The sequence below is a fragment of the Dendropsophus ebraccatus genome, chromosome 5, assembly GCF_027789765.1.
Source record: "Dendropsophus ebraccatus isolate aDenEbr1 chromosome 5, aDenEbr1.pat, whole genome shotgun sequence".
Taxonomy (NCBI): domain Eukaryota; kingdom Metazoa; phylum Chordata; class Amphibia; order Anura; family Hylidae; genus Dendropsophus; species Dendropsophus ebraccatus.
The window spans coordinates 13,662,603-13,684,591 of NC_091458.1; the positions used below are offsets into that span (position 1 = coordinate 13,662,603).

The following is a 21,989-nucleotide window of genomic DNA, read 5'->3' on the forward strand; positions in this document are numbered from 1 at the left end:
TGTGACCAGTCAATGAGCTCTCATAAGTAGGGAAATAATTAATCTGAACAGGAGCAGTTCATACAATCATCCAATTAGCTACAATTGATCATCAGAAGTTGGTATGTGGATAATTAATCTGATCGGGAGCAGTTCATAAGAATGCAATTATCCAATTAGCTGTAATTGATCATCAATGGTTGGTAAACAGTTGATAATATGGCGGTAATTGAACTTTGTAAGCCGTGTATAGTATTTGAGCAGTCTTTCACTTATTACTCGATTCGAGTTGTGCCACATGCAATTATGCAATTAACAAAGTAGGTGATATAAGTGGACAATGGTGCTGGCTAGCTGGCGGCAAGGTTGTAAGGAGTTATACCAAATGAACATGTCGCCACACTGAAAACGATGGAACATAAAGGCACTGGCATGGGGATGAGGAAGATGCGGCATATAAAGAGTACAAATGCGAGAACTAAGTAGAACATGTCATTGAGAAGCATGTGAATAAATAAGATGTATCTTGCCGTTTCCCGGACCCGTGGGGTGGTGAAGAAGACCTTCAGGATGATGACCATGAAGTACACAAAGATGCAGAACATAAGGAACATCAAGAATCTGATGGTGATAATAAAAATCTGAGTTGCCTCGTTGATTTTGTCCAATGTGCTGGGGTCGATCTCAGAGGAGTTCATAATTTCTTAGACTCTAGATTGTGTTAACTTTGAAAATAAAAAGAAGTTGTGGGTGGAAAATATACATGGTTTAACAAAATAACACATCTATCTTCTATCTCGGTTACAAAGCAAGAGCCATCAGGCAGAAGGTCATGACGAAAGATGAGCAAATTGCCCATCTAAATGAAGCCAAGCATTTGATTGCCTTTCAACTGTTTCCTGCTGCTCCACCCTGAGTGCCGGGAAAAGCTGGATCCAGTCCTAAGACACTGGGAAATGTTTCCCAGTACTGGATCCAGCTATTCCTGAGCATGAAGAAATACACGCACCTACTTGCCTTTTTCATGCTATCAATGAGGTTGATAATGGTTGTCTGAGGAATGTTCCGCCATGCTGAATGCACTTGGGCATCTTTAAAATTCACTGTTGGCAACTCCATTTACAGTTGCTGACCAATGGCTTTCTGGATGTGCTTGATGGGAAACAAGTGTGAAGACATTGAAGGCCATGGTAGCACATTCGGCCCACACGGGCCGCTTACAGTAGCTGAAAATGGCTCCTGGGAAACTTTGGAGATATGGTGGGACCACTGACTCCATGACCAGATCAAGGTGATGTTTAGCTGCTAGTATACTAAACTTTGAATAAAGATTCAAAGGTCTGGCTATTGTACATTATGCCATCCACACCATATTCCTAGAAGAAAGTCCAGTGTGACATCAATGTGAAGGCCTCTTCATGGCATTGCCCACATAGTCCCCAGATCAGTCTCCGGCTATAATTGCTTGAAAGACAAAAGCAGGGCTATAGCTTGTCTACCTTGTAGTCCAGTGTGGTGCAAGCACCTTCTGAAGGATTGTGTAGACGCTACTCGCCACCCTAGGCTTGGTATGTGACATTGATTCTTACTCATAGAACACAATGGATTACTACACGCCATTCTTTAAATCTGACGATCTGTCCATGCAGAGCATCCCCTCAGTGCACCCTAGTTCCTCATGGACCTCCCAACCACTAGGAAACACAAAATTGAACAGTGCTGATATCTTGGCATATGCACATAGAAATCCACTTTCGATCTGGCTTTTGTATGATTGACTTTCCTTCTACACGGCCCAGATTTAAACCAAATACTTGAATATGTGACTATTCGCAGATCTTAGTGACAACTACTACTTCCCTAGCATAACCTTACCAACTTGTACTTCTTGCTTTTGCAATTTCAATGTTGAGGAGTCCAATATGAAATTTCTGAGCAAAATATTGGACATGTGTGGTGTGAGTATATTACGTGAAATCACAGAGAACACTTAAAGCTGATCATTGTAGAAAAGGAGAAAGCAGGACCCTGACCGTGAATTCTTAGGTGCATGGCACCACTGGAGGCTTGGTCTATGTCACCCAGACATGGAATAACTTTAAAGGAAAGATTGCAACAGGTTTCAGGCAACAGCAGAGCTAGCCATATGAAACAATGCTGAGACCATATCATGTTTTACCATTCAAAATTAACCTAATGGTGCTATTACACGGGTCGATGGCGGCTTAATCAATACTGTAAGCAATAGGCTCATTTAACCTCTTAAGGATGGAGCCAATTTTCGTTTTTGTGTTTTCTTTTTTTCCTCCTTGTGTTTAAAAAGCCATAGCACTTGCATGGTTTTTGTTTATACGCCATTCACCCTGGGGTAAAACTGACTTGTTACGCATGTTCCTCAATTCGTTACGATAACAACGATATATAACATGTATAACTTTTCTTTTATCTGATGGCCTGTAAAAAATTCAAACCATTGTTAACAAATATACGTTCCTTCAAATCGCTCCATTCCCAGGCTTATAGCACTTTTATCCTTTGGTCTATGTAGCTGTGTGAGGTGTCATTTTTTGCGCCATGATGTTTACTTTCTATCGGTACCTTGATTGCGCATATACGACTTTTTGATCGCTTTTTATTACATTTTTCCTGGATTTGATGCAACCAAAAATGCGGCACTTTGGGATTTTTGTGCGCTGAGGCCGTTTACCGTGTGAGATCAGGAATGTGATTAATTAATAGTTCAGGTGATTACGCACGCGGTGATAGCAAACATGTTTATTTATTTACTTTTATTTAAAACATGGGAAAGGGGGGGCGATTCAAACTTTTATTAAGGGAGGGGGCTTTTTACTAATAATAACACTTTTTTTTTACACTTATACTAGAAGCCCCCCTGGGGTTAGGGTTATTCCCCCTGGGGTTAGGGTTATTCCCCCTGGGGTTAGGGTTATTCCCCCTGGGGTGAGGGTTATTCCCCCTGGGGTTAGGGTTATTCCCCCCTGGGGTTAGGGTTATCCCCCCTGGGGTTAGGGTTATCCCCCCTGGGGTGAAGGTTATTCCCCCTGGGGTTAGGGTTATCCCCCCTGGGGTTAGGGTTATCCCCCCTGGGGTGAAGGTTATTCCCCCTGGGGTTAGGGTTATTCCCCCCTGGGGTTAGGGTTATTGCCCCCTGGGGTTAGGGTTATTCCCCCCTGGGGTTAGGGTTATTCCCCCTGGGGTTAGGGTTATTCCCCCCTGGGGTTAGGGTTATTCCCCCTGGGGGACTTCTATTATAAGTATACTGATCTCTCATTGAGATCTTTGCTGTATACTTATACAGCAAAGATCAATGAGATTGGCACTGCTGCTGCTGCAGCCGAAAGCATCCGAGTGCCGAACCGGGACACCAGGGACGACTGCATACAGTGATCGGATGCAGCTGTCAACTTTGACAGCTGCCTCCGATCACTTAATAAGCGGGCACGGTGATAGGACCGTGCCCGCTAATAGCCGCGGCCCCGGGTTAAACGCGGCACCCAGGACGGCGCGGCGACCCCGCTCTGAACACCTCTTAAGGATGCATGACGTACCGGTACGTCATGCGTCCTTAAGAGGTTAATGGGCCTATTACACGGCCCGATAATCATTTAGCAAGGGCTACACAGATGCCGTTAACAATGTCCTTTGCCTAAACAGTTTTTACTTTACCTATCCACGTTCCCGGTCTTCTCCTGCCCTCTTCATGCTTCTTCTCTGGTCCTGCATGCTGCAACTTCAGAACGGCCTATCAGCTCAGACAGGCACTATATATCACTCGAGGTGCCAAAATGAGACAGACCATCACTACAGTATCCTGAAATACAGTAATCGGGAGTAATACTTACATCTGTTGTTCATCGGTGTGAATGTTGCCGCTACAAGTCTAAGTCTTGTCAGTCTATACCGGCTGTGACCACTTAACATAAGCTATTTATCTGTTTATATTCTCCAGTGTTCTTCATCATCCTCGTATCATTTACTCATCCTTACTAATCGAGTACGACAAGCCTGAGGAGACGTCTTCGGTGGTGATTTCCCAGATGATTCAACTGTCTTATAAGGTCAGAAGACTTGATAAACTCTAAACCAGATGCCTCCTGTAAATAATAATCTTTATTGATATAGCTCCAACATATTCTGCAGCACTTTACAATTCAGATAAGGGCATTTACAGACTAATAAGAGGACGTAGGGCCCTGCGGCTCACAAGAGCTTACAATCTATGTGAAATAAAATGTATACCTGCTATATGGATGCCAAGACGGGCCTTATACTATATGGCGAAAAAGAGAGAGCTAACTGATATATGGAGACAGAGAGGTAGCTAACTCTTATATGGGAGCACTGAGAGGGCCTAACATCTAAATGGTAGGACAGAAGGGGCCTTACTTCTATAAGGTGGCGCTGTAGTGTCCCAGTACAGGTGTGCCACTAAGCTTCTATTCCACCTGTCAAAAGGGTAACTTTGTCAGGTGTCACACTCTGGGATGATTAGTGCCTTTCCGTACTTGGTCCACAGCTAAAGGTTAAAGGGTTAATTTGGTCTGTTTTACTGTTAAGGTGATGTCCTAACACTAGCTTGGGTGCATCACACACTCACACCATTATCTTCTAGCACTTTCCCCACCAATATGAGGTTAGTCCCGCTCACCCCTATATTAACTAGATAGTTCCTGGTGGCTTCTAGTCAGTGAGTTGGAGTTTGAGAGAGACAGAAGTTTTTGTTGGAGTTTGTGAGAGTAAGTAACTATGCAGCGCTAAACCTAAAGGTGGGATAACTGGGATCAACCTTGTCTACACCAGGGATTACTAACTCAGGACTAGTCGGGACTATCCAAGAACAGGATTTGTCTGCAGTGGAGCAAAGAGCATAGGCTGAAGTACTCCATTGATCCTTGCTCGACCTACTCTGGAAACCTTGAGGGGTTAGCCTTACCAAGTGGTTCAAACTCAGGACTCGCACTACCCGAACCTGATATTTGGTGGCAGAAGGCAGTCTTCTTCTTTTTCTCTTCCTATTCTTAACTGTGAGTACGAGCTTCTTATTCTACACTAAGGGCCCTATTCCACCGGACGATTATCGTTTGCATAATCGTTTACGATTAACGATCTCAAACGACCGCTATTGCGAAAGACCTGAAAACGTTCACTCATTTCCATGGAACGATAATCGTTACTTATGATCATAATTGCGATAGTTTTTTCTTCGCTATTACGTTCGTATCTATTGCGAACGACCGAATGATGTCTTATTCAATGCGAATGATTGGCGAACGTTTTGCGAACAAGCAACGATAAAAAAAGGTCCAGGTCTTATAAAGCGATCAACGATTTCTCATTCGGTCGTTAATCGTTAACTGCATTTCAACCGAACGATTATCGTTTGGATTCAAACGGTTTAACGATAATCTAAACCATAATCGTTCGGTGGAATAGGGCCCTAAGTCACCCTACAAGTCATCCCGGCACAGTACTGTACTACTGTAGATAGGTAAGGCCCCAAGACAGCCGCTCAACCTATTCTTCTCAAGCTACGCTTATTATCCTTCTCTACTTAAACCTCCTATCTACACTTCAAGCAGCCAAATAAAGTGTACATACCAAATAATTGTTGACCCCGTCCTCTCCTCCCGGGCGCCAGAGTGGTCAGAGTAGGGGACGGCATGCTCCTCAACCCGGAAGTGAGGGAGATCCAAGGATGACGTACAAAGATGACGGGGGCGCGGCCGGTGGGAGATTCAAGCGGCGATCGTCACCCGAGGGATAGTAAGTATATCAGCTGTGTCTGTGCGCTTTTTTTTTTTTTTTTTTTTTTTTTTGGGGGGGGGGGGGAGCCACCGGAGTACTCCTTTTACACAGTAAAGCTATATTCTGGTTAAGTTCTGGACTCTGTGCTAATTCCTCTCCACTGCACCTGCACCCACACAAGGGGCATACACGTCCCAGAACGGCCCTGCAGTGCAGCACATCACTCAGAGGCCCATCGGATATAAGCTGAAATGAGCTATATGCAACTGAAGGGAAACATGAAGGGACAATATTTATGGTTCCTGCAATGTGTGGTGAGGACTCCTGTAATTACAAATGCAGCATTAATACCAGCTGCTGCAGAACATCTTTGTAAATAATCTTTTTTGTGGGATTATTGAGCAGAATGAGGATTCCTCCTCAGACAGCAGGTTCTCTGGTACCTGAGGGGACGGCAACTTCTGCCCCGTCATATAGTAAGTCAGTCTGACTATATGACAGGACCCAGATTCCTAAATGTAGGGGCGCCCTCACCCGACTGCCTGACAGCTGAGGTTGATTTGGTTCAGGACCTTTGTGTGTGATGAATGCCCCACACACCCTGCTCCAGAACCAGACAGAAGGCCCGGCCGCTGCAGGTCCTGCACTCTGCTGGCTTCTCCCTCCCCCACAATACCTGTTCAGCAAGTGGACACTGACAAAGACAGGAGCCATGACAGGTCGGCCTCCCTTCTGTGGCTGTAGACACCTGCTGACACCTCTCCCAGCCACCACACACAAGCTGCCGTAAGGTACAGCTATCCCTGAGGTGAGCACTGAATGGCAATGGGCCCATAACCTCAAAGTGTTACCCCAGAACAGCTCTGGCACCCCATCTACATTATTGCATTTTGCAACTATTTGCGCAAAATCACAATAAACATTACCACCATTTTGCATAAATTTATCAGAGTGCAATAATGTAGATGAGAGGCCATAGAGGGATCATAAAGTGTCTTTATCTACCTGCAAGGACCTGAAGTGGCCTTACTCATGATGTCATCAGGTCCTTGCAGGCAGCAGACTGTGTAAAGGGAAAGAGGTAACAGGGAAAGGTGGGAAACAGTGGGCTCTGTAATAGTGGGAACTATATGGGAGCAGTATATACGGGAGCAGTATATGTGGGAGGGAAGCCATAGGGGCAGTATATATAGGAAAGAGGGGACCATTAGAAGCAGTATATTGGGGAGCTATAAAGAGCTGTATATGGGGGTCTCAGAGGCTAACAGTATTATTAGGTCTCTGGCAGTATTAGGTGGTCTGAGACTTTTACTATTAGGGGGTCTTTAAGCGGAGGATCGCGCACCCTCTCATCTAGTCACAGCGGGACACTGAGCATGGCGGGATTCGCTGCCGTATTTGCTCAGTGTGAACATACCCTAAGACTGAGGTGCCAATGTGTCGACACCATCGAAGCTGGCTCTATTAGAGGGTCTTTCTATGCCAGCACCACTGAGGCTGGCCCTATTAGAGGGTCTTTCTATGCCAGCACCACTGAGGCTGGCTCTATTAGAGGGTCTTTTTATGCCAGCACCACTGAGGCTGGCCCTATTAGAGGGTCTTTCTATGCCAGCACCACTGAGGCTGGCTCTATTAGAGGGTCTTTCTGTGCCACCACCACTGAGGCTGGCTCTATTAGAGGGTCTTTCTGTGCCACCACCACTGAGGCTGGCTCTATTAGAGGGTCTTTCTATGCCAGCACCACTGAGGCTGGCTCTATTAGAGGGTCTTTCTATGCCAGCACCACTGAGGCTGGCTCTATTAGAGGGTCTTTCTGTGCCACCACCACTGGCTCTATAATATGTGTAGTGTATGTACTTCTATTATATACAATGGTACCTTGGTTTAAGAGTAACTTGGATTAAGAGCATTTTGCTTTAAGAGCTCACAGTTTTTCAAAATTGTAACTTGGTTTAAGAGCATTGCTTTGGTTTAAGGGTGGTATTCCACAGGCCGATGGGGGCCCGATAATAACTGTAAACGAGCGCCGATTTGCTAGATCAGCGATCGATTACTGGGCCTATTACACGGCCCGATTATCGTTTAACAAGGGCTGCATGGACATCGTTACCGATGTCCTTGCAGCCATTGTTTAAACTTTATACATTACCTATCCAGGCTGCAGGGCTCCTCTTGCGGTCTTCTTCTCCCCGGGTCCCGCATGGTGATACTATTATAATAGACTACCCTGAAGATCTTGGGGTTCCAGGTGGTTTCCATAGTTATACTAAGTCACCAGTCAATCCCAGGTATAAGAGTATGTTCAGACTGAGGAATCTGCGCAGTGAAGTTCCGTCGGATTCCTTCGCTCGCCATTGCTCATGGCCGCACGCATCTCTGCCCATGCTATAGACTCCATTCTATGGTTGGGTGGATTCCATCGTCCATCCAAAGAACAAACACTTTGAATACTTTGAACGGGAATCTGCCCGACCATAGAATGGAGTCTATTGCACAGGCGAGGATGCATGTGGCCGTGAGAATCCGCAAGCGACAGAATCCGCTGGAACTTCTCAGTGCGGATTCCTCAGTCTGAACATACCCTCAGGTACCCTGACAGTAGTGGTGGGTGTTTATTCTAGCTCTATCTCTCACTACTATTGCTAAAAGGCTCCATTATGGTCAGGTTCCTATGTTCCACCCATAACAGTTGGTAAACATTCAATTAGATCTATATTCTACTCGCAAATACCCAACTTCCTCACACAAGTATAAGAAAAAGTCAGCTTACCATGTGAATATGTCCCAAGCAGAGTGGTGATCCTCAGGTAATGGGGCAGGTAAGACTGCCAAGCCTGGGCAGTCCACCCGGATTGTACGAATTCTGCCTCAAAAAAATATTTGGTAAAACTTTTCAAACTTTATTCCAAAAACCATATTAAAAATGCAGATACATATTAAAAGAAGCAAGTTGATGCGTTTCGGAGACTAGCCCCATAGTCATGGCACGATATACCAAACAATGTGTGCTCACCATCACTAGTTCTACAGCGCCATTTGTTTAGTTCTTGCTCAGCTTCATTCATGCATTTCATTTCTGTAACTTAATCATGTGATCATCAGACTGACCCCCAGAAAAGTGCAGTGTTTAATGTTTTTCATCACTAGCCTACCAAGTACATTGTTACATTGAAAGATAACAGAAAATGTGACTGGCACAATGGATACTATGAAACACCATGTAATGGAAGCAATCTCCTCAACTCAAGAGCCAACGATTAATGACAAATTTCGGATTTGAGAAAGAATAGAGTAGGACCCTCACCAAGACGTTTACTTCATCTTTATTCTTCTCTAATGGAAAAATGGTAAAACAGTTCATTGCGAGCTGTATTGGGCAGCTTTTCACACCAACACTTTCATACTGATTGTGACAGCTGTTTCGTGCAAAGCAGGTCTGTAGAAGTGCTTTGCACGAAACAGCTGTCACAATCAGTATGGAGGTGTTGGTGTGGAATGCCGTCCAATACAGCTTGCTATAAACTGTTTGACCATTGTTTGACACGAGAAGAATAAAGATGAAGTAAACGTCTTGGTGAGTGTCCTCCTCTAGTCTTTCTCATATCTGAAATTTTACATTGTGTCTTTGATGTAAAGCTTAGATGCTGGTTATTAAGTAGAACTTTCTCATAGGTTTACCAAACACTTCATCTCTCATGCCATAAATCAAAGGGCTGACAAACCTAGGAAGAGACATCACCAAGAAGAAGTTGATGTTGGGCAGGTATGGAATATATGGTGAAAAATACCTCTCAGTAATTACAGTAGTAAAAGACAATGTGGATAATAGAAGCTGAAACGCGTGGAGAAGGAGCGTTTTGCTGGCCTTGGAAGCAAATGCTTGAGAGTCCATCCTCCGAGCAACCAGCATCACTTTAACATACGTGAAGACGATGATAATCCCCACTATGGAGAAGCCAAAAGCATCCGTGAAATTCCTAATAGCTATTTGGAAGTCGCTCACAGTCATTAATTTCCAGGAACAGGTAATCTTAAAAAGAAAGGTTCTCGAGTCTACAGAACAACAATAAATAATAACATTAGCGAGCTGTGGAATCAATCCCGCCGTCCACATGCAAGCGATGGCGAGGGTGACTCTCTGGATGGTCCATAACGGCACATGTCTTAATGGGTGGCAGATGGCCGTGTAACGCTCTAAGGACATGACAGCCAAATTGTAAGGTGTTATAATGAACGTACACGTGCTGAAACTTATACATACAAGACACTGTGGTATGGAAAAAAGTATGTGGAAGTTTGCAAATGTAAAAAGGAAGAATGATAAGAGTAAGTGGAACATATCATTGAGAAGCATGTGAACGAACAAGATGTGAGCACAAGAGTATGTGACAAGAACAACCCAACCATTGGTTTGACAATGGGTGTAAAGCATCTCTAGGAATAGCCTCAAGTAAGAGTCATCTCCACTAAGCTTACCCAACCCCAAGATGTCCTCAAAACTAACTTATTCTGGGAATTACAGAGCCGTATCTGCACAAATTAAAAAAAAAAGTCCAGAAAGGCAACATCTGGCTCCAATATTTCAAAGATCTTTACAAAGATATCCGAAAGGAAGAAGGAAGCTTAGAACATGGTTAAGTTATGATAAAGTAGCAAGAGTAAGGAGGAAAAAAACTCAAAGATTTCCCCCTTGGATTCATCAATAAAACTGAGAGAGTGCTAAAAGAGACGAAAAAGTAAAAGTTTCACATTACAACCAGATTCTGCCTATAGAGCAAAAATATCCTTCCCTTCTTCCACTCTCAATCCATATATTTCATTAACCACATCAAATACTTGTGTCTAGAACCCTACCAATAGTGATCTAAATTCCTCTCCTCCACCCCAAATCTACTACACTTGTATACTACTTCTTTCTGCCACTTTGCAATATCTGCTGTAGTGTAGTATAAGGCCCCGTTCATTCTTCAGCGCGTACAGAGCAGCAGCGCGCGCCTCCCATAGACTCCCATTATGAGCGGGAGGCTAACGGCATTCCGCGGCGGACAATTCCGTCGCGGAATTCCGCTACTTTTGCTCAGTGGGAACGGGGCCTTAACCTGTGTGTGACAAAACGGAATCTTCTTATGTTTTTTTATCTGTAAGGTTATCCTTAGACAGCTTCTATACCAACTCCCAAAATCCCCTTTGCTGCACACCAATGACTTTTTCCCACTTTTTCTGTAATTTTATACCACTCTTACGATACGGAAATAACCATAACGTTATATATTTCTTTCACTTACCCCCTACGATGTCCAGTCAATTTGTGTAATAACTTTAGGGTGAACCACCAGCAACTTCATACTACCCTTATCCTCTACTCCTCTAAGTGCAATGCGTATCTGACTATATCTTAATGGACATATACTTTTCTCAACTTCATTCTGCATCACCTCCAGTTTTTTTTTTAATTTGCCGTCTACACAAAACTCTCTTATCACCCAATAGTAAGGAATCTGGAATCTTCTTCACTTCCTCAAATTGACTTTTACGTAACAACGATGTAAAGTCACATGACCCATCATTGTTGTCGTTTTCCCTTAGATATCGCCAAAGATTTACAAACATTCGGAACATTGTATTTCTGGGATGAGTGTCCTCCATTTTCATCTCCAACACTAAATAATATTTTGTGCTATCCCATTCTGTTGTTTTACCCACATTCCTAAAAACTCTACTTCTTTCCATCTTATCAACCATGTTGTTAATATCGCTATACAACACCAAAAGAAATCTGGGACTGCTGACCCACCCTCCTCTTCCATCATCCTCAGATCCTCAGATAGGGCAACTTCAACCTACCCTCTTCCTGTTCCAAACCAATTAGTTTAGCATTCTATCTATTTTCTGTAATATATTTTTCCCAAACCATATGGAGGGAGCCAAATCATTATAAGAAACTCAATCTTATCTGCTCTTGTTAAATATAACCTACTCCGTACTTGTACCTGCTGCTTCATCTTATTTAATCTGGGGTCCATGTTCAACTTCCTGTACCTGCCCAGGTTCCCCGAAAACCAAATCCCCTGGTTTTGTCTACCTTAATACCCTATATATCTGAGACCTCATCTATCGGTGGACTTAACGGTAACAGTACTGATTTTCCCCAATTAATGCTCAAACCGGATTAGTCCCCGAACCTATCCACCTGCTCCATTAAGTGTCTTACTCCTACCTTAGCGTCTCCCAAGAACAGCAACAGATTCTCTGCGTAAAGTGCTATTTTGTCCTCTCCCCCCCTACACTCCAAAACCCTCAATCTCAGGATTGCTTATGATCTTCTTGGCCAAAGGCCCCACTGCCAAGGAGAAGAGTAGTGAAAGGATAAACAGCCCTCCATGGTATAGATCATAAAAACTCGCCTGGGTGAGCAGAGAAGATGGAAACTCTCACCTGGGTAAGTTGCCCAAACCGAAGCCCAACACTCACAAGGGTGGATACCACCAATGTTGAACCGCAGCCACTCCCATACAGTCCTCTAGTGATTGGAACAATAGACAACTTTCCTCCAAACCAGTACGGGTGGAACGGGTGCAGGTCTAGATGAATGACAGCATATAGTAAAATAATGTAAAATAATAAAATACTATTTATTTTCTACTGGCCTCTCTCCCTGTCAATCATCCCGCCGAGCATGCTAACAGGCAGAGAGAGGTGACTGGGAGCCGCCCAGATGACTTCTGCCTGCTGATCAGAAGCTATATACAGTGCTCCAGGAAACTATATCAGCCCAAGTGGGCTGATTGGTTCCCTTTGAGCTTCATTTACTTCAATGGAACTGAGTTACAAAACCTGCACCCAAACTGGAGACAAAAGCGGTGCTGTCTCTGGAAGAAAGTGGCCATGTTTTTGTAGCGCTGGATAAAACCTTTAACTAGTGATGAGCGGATACTGTAGATATTCGATCGAATAGTAAGGTATTCGATAGTATTGAATATTATCGAATAGTACGCCAAATATTCCAGAAATATTCGATAAGCGTTTAAATCCCCCTTCCCTTTTCCTGAGGTGTCATTGTGGACTTGGTGAACCTCCAAGTGGCCGAATAGATGTTTTTCAATAATCGAATACTTGTTCCCATAGACTTTAATGGGATCGAATATTCGATCGAACGTTCGAATATCTGTGAGATATTCGTACGAATATCGAATATTCGAATATTTCACTATTCGCTCATCACTACCTTTAACCCTTAAGCAACTTGGATCACATTGCTGTTTTAAAAAAAAGTGCTTACATATGCTATGGAGCAAAAAAGCTTTTTTTGATATGTCGGTGTTTGCTCATTCTAGAATGCAACGATGCGTCCCACATATTGTAAATTACAAACATTTTTACCTTTTTTAATTGTATTTTTTGCCGACTAGGTGCAAGGCAAAGGGTAGGGGGGAGAAAAGACGGCTCTGCCTAGTACCTCTCTGTAATACAAAGTACTCTGAGATCTCAATGTTAGAGGTCAGTGTAAGTGTGGTCGGGCATCGGATTATTTGTCGTCATTTAAAAGGCAGGACTGAGACCTGAGTCTTTGATGTGTCTATAAAAATTACAACAATCGCGAATTAGTGTTATGGGTCATTGTTTCTCCATAGACACCCACCAACTAATTCACACAACCTCAAACAGCTAAGATCAAATATCAAACTTATTGCAACTTTCACCAGACCTGGCGATCAGGCAGGGGTTAACTGCAGCTAAAAAAAAAATAACTCACCTAGGGCCCGTTCCTGGCCTCCGCGAGAATGAGAGAGGCTTGGGGAACTTCCAGCGCCTTTCATTCTCCCGAAGTTCTCCCGGCAGCCGAGCGTCTCCGAGCCTCTCTGATAAGACGCTCGGCAGTCCGGGAGAGGTTCTGCAATCTCTGTCTCCGGCGCGGGCAGTGTACATCACATTGCCTGTGCCGGGAACGGTACAGGAGGCGCGCGGAGGTCGGGATCAGGCCCTAGGTGAGTTAAATGTTTGTTTGTTTTTGTAGTGGTCGCCCCATATGGTGGGGATGTGGTCATTTTTGAGCCCCCCCACCGTATGGGGCGACCATACCCGGCGTATAAGACGACCCCTGACTTCTAAGAAGATTTTTCCGGGTTAAAAAGTCGTCTTATACACCGGAAAATACAGTACTTTTCGTTCACACCCAATTCTGAGCAGTGGTGATGGCCATCTTGATGATACACAGAATGAAATTATACCCATAGACTTTGAGCTTAAAGGGGTACTTCAGCGAAAATCTTTTTTCTTTCAAATAAACTGGTGTCAGAAAATTATATAGATCTGTAATTTACTTCTATTTACAAATCTTCAGCCTTCCCATACTTATCAGCTGCTGTATGTCCTGCAGGAAGTGGAGTTTTCTTTACAGTCTTACACAGTGCTCTCTGCTGCCACCTCTGTCCATGTCAGGAACTGTATCATCAGCAAATCCCCATAGAAAACCTCTCCTGTTCTCCAGACTGGGAAGAATACCATTTCCTGCAGGGCATACAGCAGCTGACGTCCAGTTTGGTTCATATTTAGAGACTGATTTAAATGAGGCTGGGCCTCAGTTGCTGTAAATCTATTTGTTTTGTGTGTTTTTGGGGTCTCTTTCTATGATAGATAATCATTTTGCTTTCCTGTTGAGCATCTGCTCAGAACTGCAATTCCCAGAATGCATTGCTTTTCCTAGGCTATTCATCACAGCCCTCCCACCCTGCTCAGGCCTCTCCACAGCACTCCTGCCAATTCCATATCCAGAGCTCCTGCAGAGCATTGCTCCCATAGCAAGTGTAAAAAATAGCTGCTGTATGCACTGCTTACTCCTCTGCTTGTGGCATTGTTCAGACAAGACAAGCACCATACAGTAAACAAACCTCATTTCCCTAAAAAGATATATATGTATATGTGTCTATGACAGGGAGATGGTTATGTAGGCTGAAGGGGCTAGTCTGAGATGGTGATGACATCCCCCCCCCCCTGCAGATGCCATAGTCAATAGCAACTGCAGCACTTACAGGGTTAATGGGGAGAGGAGACTCTTACTGTAGCCCATTGAAAACTCTGTAATGGACTCACAGGACAGTCATTGTAATGTTGAAGTACTGCAGTGTAGTGTAAAAGCAGAGTTCGCAGAGAGTAAATCCTTACTGGGTTGTGTCTTTTAAAATGTTCCCGATGCCTTGGTTAGAGCAAAAAATTATCTTTTAAATTTGTATCAATGAGTCAATTTGATGTGTCTGTGCCCCAGGTCTGTGATGCCTCTCCTTTCTTCCTCCCCTCCCTCCTCATCATAAGTAACGCCCCGAGGCAGTATTTTTATTCATCGCTCGTCTAAACAGTGCACCTATGTCTCTAGGGCACATGCACTATTTATACAAGTGATAAATAGGAGAAATCCTGCCTGGGGGCGTTCCTAATGACAAGGAGGGAGGGGAGGAAGAAAGGAGAGGCATCACAGACCTGGGGCACAGCCACACCAGTTTGACTCAATGATATAGATTGAAAAGACAATTTTTTGCTCTAACCAAGGCACCGGGAACATTTAAAAAAACACGATTGGTAAGGCTTTACTCTCAACAAAGTCATTAATGTGGCGCTTTCCCTACGTAAATCTGGAAGGTTTTCTACCAGGACAAAATTGAAGCCCGACCATCCTCCCACACAAGAAGTGGCTGTTTTAAAATGACCGTTTGCTTAAAGGAGAAGTCCGGCCAAAATTTATTTTTTATATGTTATTACTTATGGAAAGCTATACAATTTTCTAATGTACATTAATTATGGGAAATGCTCATATACTGCTATTTCCCTTAATTTAGTGTATCAGGAAGTATTAGAGTTCTCTCAAAAGCAGTGACGTTCCAGTGTAATTCCTATGGAGTGTCCAGCAGGGGGCGCTCTATATATAGAAGTCAATGAGTACCATTGACTTCTATATATAGTGCGCCCCTGCTGGACACTCCATTGGAATTACAATGGATGTGTGTATGTAATGTAATGTACTGTACTTTGCGATTGAATACATTTATGGAATACTTTGGGGAGCAAGTGTCCTTTCTCCCCAAAGTATCCCATAAATGTATTCAATAAATACATTTGCAGGGCACTGAGCAGGGAGGGAGAGAAGTGCCATCTACCTCCCCCCTCCCTGCTGGGAACATATACAAAGTACTACTCCCCCATTATTTGCAGATAATGGGGGAGTAGTACCTGTGCTATTTATCGTCACCCGCGCCGCCGCTCATAGAAGTGCCGCTCCGCCGCCGCTCACACAGTGGCCGCTCTTCATGGCCCCTCCTCTTTTCTTTCACCAGAGCTGGAAGCTGAGCTGTGATTGGTTGCTGTGGCCAGTTTGCACCAGTCTAAATTTTACACCCTTTGATAAATCTCCCCCATTGACTTCTATATATAAAGCTCCCCCTGCTGGACACTCCATAGGAATTACACCATTCGTCGTGCTTTTGAGAGAATTCTAACACTTCCTGATACACTAAATTAAGGGAAATAGCAGTATATGAGCATTTCCCATAATTAATGTACATTAGAAAATTGTATAACTTTCCATATAAAAAATAAATTTTGGCCGGACTTCTCCTTTAATAAATCTGTCAGTTGTGGTGAGTTTTCAAGGACACGCCCATGACACGCCGACTTGGCACATTTTTCCACAAAAAATATGGGTTTATTGGGTTTGGACAAATTGTGTTGCATCCCTTTAGTAAATGTGTCGGTCTACTAAAAGTGGACAAAAATTGGACAAAACCCCAATAATTTTCTGCCGCCAACACCCTTAGTAAATCAGCCCCAATATCTCTCAAACAGGACATTATCAGAAATTTGAAATATGTTTCATTTCACATAATGCTTCACCTTAGACCTTATTAGCTTTGTGAGACAGCCCCTTTAATTTTCTCTCCGAAGCTTAAAACAATTCATCAGTTTTTCCCCAAAAGTTTTCTATTATATTTTGTTTTATATTATAAAATATATATGTAATATATTTTATAAAAATAATTATATTATGTTTTGCTATTATATCCTGGTACAGGACCATAGAAAATTTGGGATTACAGTATTCAAATAGTATTTAAATTCTGTTTCACACTATGGCCCAAATGTTAGCGACCACCACTCTGCTGTAAAAGCAGTTATAGATATAGGGGGAGATTTATCAAACTGGTGTAAAGTAGAATTGTCTTAGTTACCCCTAGCAACCAATCAGATTCCACCTTTTATTAATCTCAGATTCCTTGAAAAATGGAAAGTGGAATCTGATTGGTTGCTAGGGGTAACTAAGACAATTCTACTTTATACCAGCTTAAAAAATTTCCACCATAGAGTAAAGCAGAGTAAAGCATGGCGGCTTAAGGGGGATGGGGCGTTACATACAGTTGCTGTATCCCGGTTTTCCAGGCAGTCCTCCCGCTGTATCCACCCTCTGCACGGAGGTTTAAGACAGCGGGAATCATTGCCGAGAGTCCAAGTTCGTACGAACCCGAACCTCGGCAGGTTCGGACCATCCCTAATCAATATCTCTATGTGGGCGAGGTCTCCAGAACGGGACACAGTATTCCAGATGTGATGTCACCATCTATACAGCCGGATCACAGTCTCCTCCTCCTACCGTTTATACATCTAGCTATGCTTTTTATGTAGTGCATTCAATATTTCAGTATTTTAAAAAAATTTAGAAGTCAGCCTTCTCTATACGTTTAGTTTTTGCAACCCATCGCTCTGTTTCACCCTCCTGTCACTAAATGGTAGTAACCTATTCCAATTTTCTACGTGGCCCTATGGATTCTGGTTATGCCTCTGTTCCTCACTGCTGGGAAGAACCTTCTCATAGGTTTTCCAAACACTTCATCCCTAATGCCGTAGATTAATGGACTGATAAATCTGGGAAAACACATGAACAGAAAGAAGTTAGTTAAGGGCAGGTATACAAAACGGGATGTAAACTCCTTTTCAGTGAGTGTAGAAGTAAAAGACAACATGGATAGAAGAAGCTGAAATGCGTGGAGAAGTACGGTCTTCCCGGCCTTAGAAGCAAATTTATCAGAGTCCATCCTGCGAGCAACCAGCAGAACTTTGACATATGTGAAGGCGATGACCAGTCCCACCATGGAGAAGCTGAAAACACTACTGATTGTTTGGAGGACCATTTGAGATGCACCTACAGTCAATGATCTCTTGTCACAGATGACATTGACATTGAAAAAACTTTTATTTACTGAAGAACAAAGGGCAATAAAATCTAAAAGTTGTGGAATCATCCCCAATGTCCACATGTTAGCTATGGCGAGGGTGGCTCTTCGGACAGTCCATAGCTCTGCATGTCTTAATGGGTGGCAGATGGCAACGTAACGTTCCAAAGACATGACGGCCAAGTTGTAAGGAGTTATACGGAATGAACATGTGGAAAAGCTGATAATAATATGACAAAAGGGCACAGGCATGGAGATGAAGTAGATGGCACATAAAAATAGTATAAATGATATCAGTAGGTAGACCACATCATTAAGAAGCATGTGAATGAACAAGATGTGACGTGGGGTCTCCCGGACATGGGACGTCATGAAGAAGACCTTCAGAATGATAACCATGAAGTATATGAAGATACCAAACAAGAGGAACATCAAAACAGACATAGTCATCCTTATAATTTCAGTCATCTTGTTGACTTGGGCCATCATGGTGGTATTGAGCTTAGTGGAATTCATCTTTTCGTGGACCCAAAAATTTGCTAGATCGGAAAACAAAAAGAAAATGTAACAGTAGAGGTTACTTGTTAGAACAATACAACATATATTAAGGGGATATTCACACATCCGCAAATTTGCAGACCTTACAGACGGGGAAGGAATGTAATGGATTTGTTCCCCACACGGCTACAGATTTAAAGAATTTCCCCACCGACAACCTCATATTGACACATAATGCTGGACAAGGAACGAATCCATTACATTTCTTCCCCGACTGTAAGGTCCACAAATTTGTGGATGCGTTTACTGTATGTAGCCAAAGAGTTAACCCTTGTTCAGAAACCAGGGCCAACAGTTGGAAAATCGTGACACCTCAATCTTGAGAAGCAACTTGGTTGTCCGTTGTAGTAAAGGCCAGATGCCCATACAAGAAGGTTAAAGGGGTATTCCAGTCCTACAGTAAAAATGTACATTATGTTGAGGCAGGAAAGCAAATAAATTAAAAAAAAACCTGCATTTGGAAGCAGGACCAACGTATGTTGGACTGTATACATTCTTCAAGGTATACTTGATAAAGTCAGGGATTATTTAGGATTATAGTCAGGTATAAGATTATTCAGTTATACTATACAGAAATTAATAGTCACCATTTTAATATGCAAGTCAAAACACAGTCAATAACGAAAATAGAGATGGCTGTGTAGGAGGCTTAAAGGAGAAGTCCGGTCTTAGCTCTTTTTTTCCAAAGAGCTGGGGTGTAAGTGGCTGAACATAACATCATGCACCTACCTCCCCAACTCCAGGTTCCCTGACCGCTTCTTGGTTGAGCGGGGACCCAGGTCGTGGCGTGTCAGGCCTGCTCTGCCAGTCAGCGGCTGAGTTGGGACCCAGTTATGGCCGCTGACTGGTTGAGCAGGTTGGACACATCACGACCCTCCACTGACACAACGTAGGTAGTTGGGGATAGAAGGTTTGTGTCCTTCTCTGTGTCTGTCCTGGATGACCCGGTTCCCAAATCAAAATAGAATCGTAACCCATATGCGCATTGTAAAAACTGATTGCAAAAAGGATATTTAGGATTGTGGGGTTTAAAGTAGATTTTGGCCCATAGTCAGAGGTATGGACCTTGGGCAGCCAGAAGGAAATAGTGTAATAGCGTATTGTATTTTGGTGGATGTACTCTCAGATGTTATTCCGCGCAGTACCAAAACGAAATCCAAGGGGTAGTCAAAAAGTCAAAGCCAGAAAGTCAGGAAACCAGTAAATACAGATCGGGAACAATGCTAGGTCAAGAAACACTCAGGGTAGGAGGCCCTATCACAGGCAGGGGACACAGGTATGGGGAGGATACTTATTGGGCCTGGAGTCCCAGCCTCAGGACACATCTGACAGCTGACTGGCGGTTGCAAGTCTCAAAACACGGGAATAGCCAGATATCCCTCCAGGGAAGGAAAACCTGTTGCCAAGGGGGGCCTCCAAGTGGGAAGATACATAGCCCCTTAAGTCCCACTCGGTTGTGAGTATTGGAACATAAATAGGGGAACACTAGGGTGGCCCCTTTTGCGTCAAAGTCTAACTCAGTTGCGAGTGTTGCAACATGACAAGGGAAATGCCAAAGCCAATGTATCAATGGAGACTCTTGAATGAGTACTTTATTGATCTCCCTAAGCTCAGTGATTGCTGTGGTTTATCATCATCATCACCACGTTTTATCCGTGGAGATAGTTCCTGCAGCTCCATCCTTAAAGGTCACATAGACTTTTTAATGCTTAATTTTATGTTCTTTGATGGGCCCCATCCAATTTAGGGAATATCCTGGACTTGTGACCAGCTGGCAGCAGGATCCCCCAGACATTTGTACCTCATTCAGATGATAAGCACAAAGCCCAAAGGGCTATAAGGTGAGAGTCCAGCTATTATGTGCCACTATTCGCCTAGATGAACGGTGCCCATCAGGACCTGATTAAGGTTGGTGGAGGCCCCCGGGCGACAATTTTGTTGGGGTCCCCTCATTAACGATTATCGAGCCGCGTAATAGGCTAAGTAAACGAGCGCTGATCAAGCAGATCAGCGCTTATTTACATTATTGATTGGGCAGTCATTGGCTCACCTAATAGGACCCTAACTCAGCCTGTGCATCTGGGGGGGGGGGGGGGAATTTTGCTAGGAATAAGCAGTGTGGGTATTATGGCTGAGAGCAGTATTGCCCAAACTTTTTTCTTCTTTTTTTTTTTTTTCTTACCTCGGAGCATCCCTAACGAATAAAGTTCTACAAAATACAAAAAAAAACATCATAGAGTGACTCACAGGTGACGTCTTCTTTGATCTGAGGCATCACTTTCCTTTTCCCCTCCATCTGTCTTGGACCACCATGATGATTTCTTTCAGCTACAATTCTTCTCTTCAGAACCTGCCACCCAAATATCTAAGGCTCCGCACTTTACCTTCCTTCCCCTTTTCCCCACCCATAATAGGTTCCAAACAGTAGTAATTCCGCTTTTTGGTGTCATGTCTAGTAAAGTCAGTAGGTACTGAATGTGGGTTGTCCCCTGTATGTAGGGTCCCCTGCTGTGTCCCCAAATAATAATAAAGTCAGTGCTGTGCCCCATATAGTAATAATGTCTCCTGCTGTGCCCTCTCTTATAGTAATAATACCCCCTTCTGGGCCCCCATATAGTAATAATGCCCCCTGCTGTGCCCTCCATATACTAATATTGTCCTTGCTGTGCCCCATATAGTAATAATATCTCCTGCTGTGCCCTCTCATATAGTAATAATACCCCCTGCTGTGCTCCCATAGTAATAATGCCTTCTGCTGTGCCCTCCATATAGTAATAATGTCTCCTGCTGTACCTCCATATAATAAAAATAACTGTTGTAGTTATGTCCCTAGTATTGTAGTTAACCCCTCCACTGCCAGAATGCCCCCTAGTATTGTAGTTAACCCCTCCACTGCCAGAATGCCCCCTAGTATTGTAGCTAAACCCTCAACTACCAGGATGCCCCTAGTTCTGTAGTTAACCCCTCTACTGCCAGGATACCCTTGTAGGGGTTAATTCTGGCAGGAAACGGGTCAACTACAATACTAAGGGGCATTCTGGCAGTGGAGGGGCTAATTACAATACTAGAGGCATCCTGGGGGGGGGGTTATCCTACTCCACTGTCAGGATGCCCCTAGTTTTGTAGTTACACCCCCCCCACCCCTCTTCAGAATGCCCCAAATATTGTAGTTACACCCCCCTCCAGGAGTTATATACTAATGTATATAAGTACCCCTTCCAGGGTGCCCCTAGTAATGTATGTACCCCCCCCCCTCCAGGATTCCCCTAGTAATGTGTATATAACCCCTCCACTGCTAGGATGCCCCTAGTAATGTATATTACCCATCATCCAGGAAGCCCCTAGTAATGCATATAGCCCCCCTCCAGAATGTCCCTAGTAATAAATATAGCCCCCCTTCCAGGATGCCCCTAGTAAAGTATATACCCTCCCCCCTTCCCCTCCAGGATGTCCATAGTAATGTAGTAATGT

The 21,989-nt window shown here is 43.7% G+C and overlaps 1 protein-coding gene across 1 annotated transcript; it reads right to left on the reverse strand.

The window, feature by feature from the left end:
- Positions 1-17,537: 17,537 nt before the first annotated feature.
- LOC138794118 (odorant receptor 131-2-like) lies at positions 17,538-18,476 on the reverse strand. The gene has a single exon (XM_069972886.1). The coding sequence runs from the start codon at positions 18,474-18,476 to the stop codon at positions 17,538-17,540; it is 939 nt and encodes a 312-aa protein (XP_069828987.1).
- Positions 18,477-21,989: the final 3,513 nt, after the last annotated feature.